Source organism: Cibotium barometz, chromosome 11 (assembly GCF_041138505.1).
Source record: "Cibotium barometz isolate CiBa-2024 chromosome 11, ASM4113850v1, whole genome shotgun sequence".
NCBI classification, from domain to species: domain Eukaryota; kingdom Viridiplantae; phylum Streptophyta; class Polypodiopsida; order Cyatheales; family Cibotiaceae; genus Cibotium; species Cibotium barometz.
This window is the reverse complement of record NC_141056.1, coordinates 53,776,341-53,777,981: the sequence shown is the minus strand read 5'-3', so window position 1 is coordinate 53,777,981 and position 1,641 is coordinate 53,776,341. Positions and strand designations below refer to the sequence as shown.

General features: G+C 42.3%; 1 protein-coding gene across 1 annotated transcript in view; it reads right to left on the bottom strand.

The window, feature by feature from the left end:
- Positions 1–800, bottom strand: part of LOC147634331 (uncharacterized) — a 1,003-nt gene extending 203 nt beyond the window's left edge. Inside the window, exons 1-2 of the mRNA XM_086804575.1 lie at positions 311–800; positions 1–227 (exon numbers count right to left, since the gene is read on the bottom strand). The exon at positions 1–227 is cut by the window's left edge and continues 203 nt beyond it. Of these exons, the coding sequence (XP_086660701.1) occupies positions 24–227; positions 311–748 (642 nt within the window). The 5' untranslated portion in view covers positions 749–800 and the 3' untranslated portion in view covers positions 1–23. The remainder of the gene's footprint in view (positions 228–310) is intronic.
- Between the last annotated feature and the right edge of the window lie 841 nt (positions 801–1,641).

The following is a 1,641-nucleotide window of genomic DNA, read 5'->3' as shown; positions in this document are numbered from 1 at the left end:
AAATTGCTTACTCAATAATGATCTCACATGTAGTCGGTGCAATTGCAGCATCCACAAATGGCAAAGAAGAGGAGCAGGATGATCAGCACCACATGCAAAGATCGAGGCTTCTCCTCCGCTTCTTGCTCATCTTCACATTTGCTGGAGGGCGTTATAACACCACCCATAAAAGGTTGCAGGTCTGGGACTTCAATGGCTTCGTTGGAATGGGTAATTAAACTGCTGTCCTGCGCGCAAAACATCGATTCCATTGACGCAGGCGAGGAAATATTCAATGGTTATGAAAATGCGCGTGAAGGTGGCGGCGTACCTTGCAGAGCGGATGATCGTCGTCGGCGGAGCAGATTTTACCTTCAGATTGGTGCAGCACTAATGGCTTAATTAATACACTGCTAATGGAGAGATCAGGCTGGCTGGATTTGCTGCTAATGGGGGGAGGCTCGTTGAAACACGTGAATCCAAACAGCAGCACAAACAGCAAAAGCAGGCCGCCGCATAGCGTGTAAGCACAAATTATAAGCCGTTGTTTGGGAAGGAAAGCGCCCACCATGCCCGTTAATGAGACTGCCAGAAGCAAAGCCCCAATAATAGTAGCAATGGTTTGTGCTTGCATGTAAGTGCAAGGCGCCCCTGCACTCTGCTTTGAAATTGATGATGAAAGGCCTGTCAAGAGCATGGGAATGGCAACAAACAATGAGCTCAAGAGATTGAGAACCGCAAGCCCCCTAGCCTTCAAGCCACCCAGCATGCTGGTGTTTTGATTTTCAAACACGCCTATGTGTAAAAATATGTCCTACTAAATCCACCCCATTTCCATGATGGAAATTATATAAGGAGGAGGTCCGAGCATATTCAAGCCTTTTAAAGGGATGGCAACCCTACCCAAGCAATCACTATAATCAAGCCTCTAAAAAAGTGATTATTATTACATCTCCAATGTGCGTGTGCACGCGCGTGCACTCTTGCAACTTTCCATGATGACCCAAGTTGTTATGGAAAATTGCATAGAAGCGAAGCAAACTTTAAACACCATAAGAAGAAGAAGAAGAAGAAGATATTCCAAGCCTTGTTTTGCAAGAATGTGTTTCGATATCTACTCTTCACATTTAAGCTTAGCACAAAGACATAACAACTTTATATCACGAAACTTTTCTAAAATGAACATGTCAAGAGATGCTTGAGGAACTTCCTTCCTAGTATAATTAGGCTTTTAAAATAAATTGGATTATGTATCACCACACCATGAGCATAGTTGGCTCCAAAGCATCACTCAAGAATGCTAGAGCAACGCTATAGCTAGATTAAATATGAAACAATGACACGTTCAAATGCACATTGGCAACTTCACTACCATGGGTGTTCCAACTTCTTAATGTAACAGAGATTCTCAAAGGTAGTGGGGTAAACAAATTGTTTATGGATCTCACCCTTGAAACGATCCTTGCATTTTTAAGGAATTGTTTACGAATCTCACCCTTGAAATGATCCTTGCTTTTGTTAAGATACATTTGAAATACATTCATCTTTTAGTACACTCGTTTTTTAAGGACTCTCAATGTTGTATCCACAAACTGTTTGTGCTGCATGACATCTTCTGGCTAGATTTGAACAGGAATCAAGCAAACAATTTAGAGGCTACAG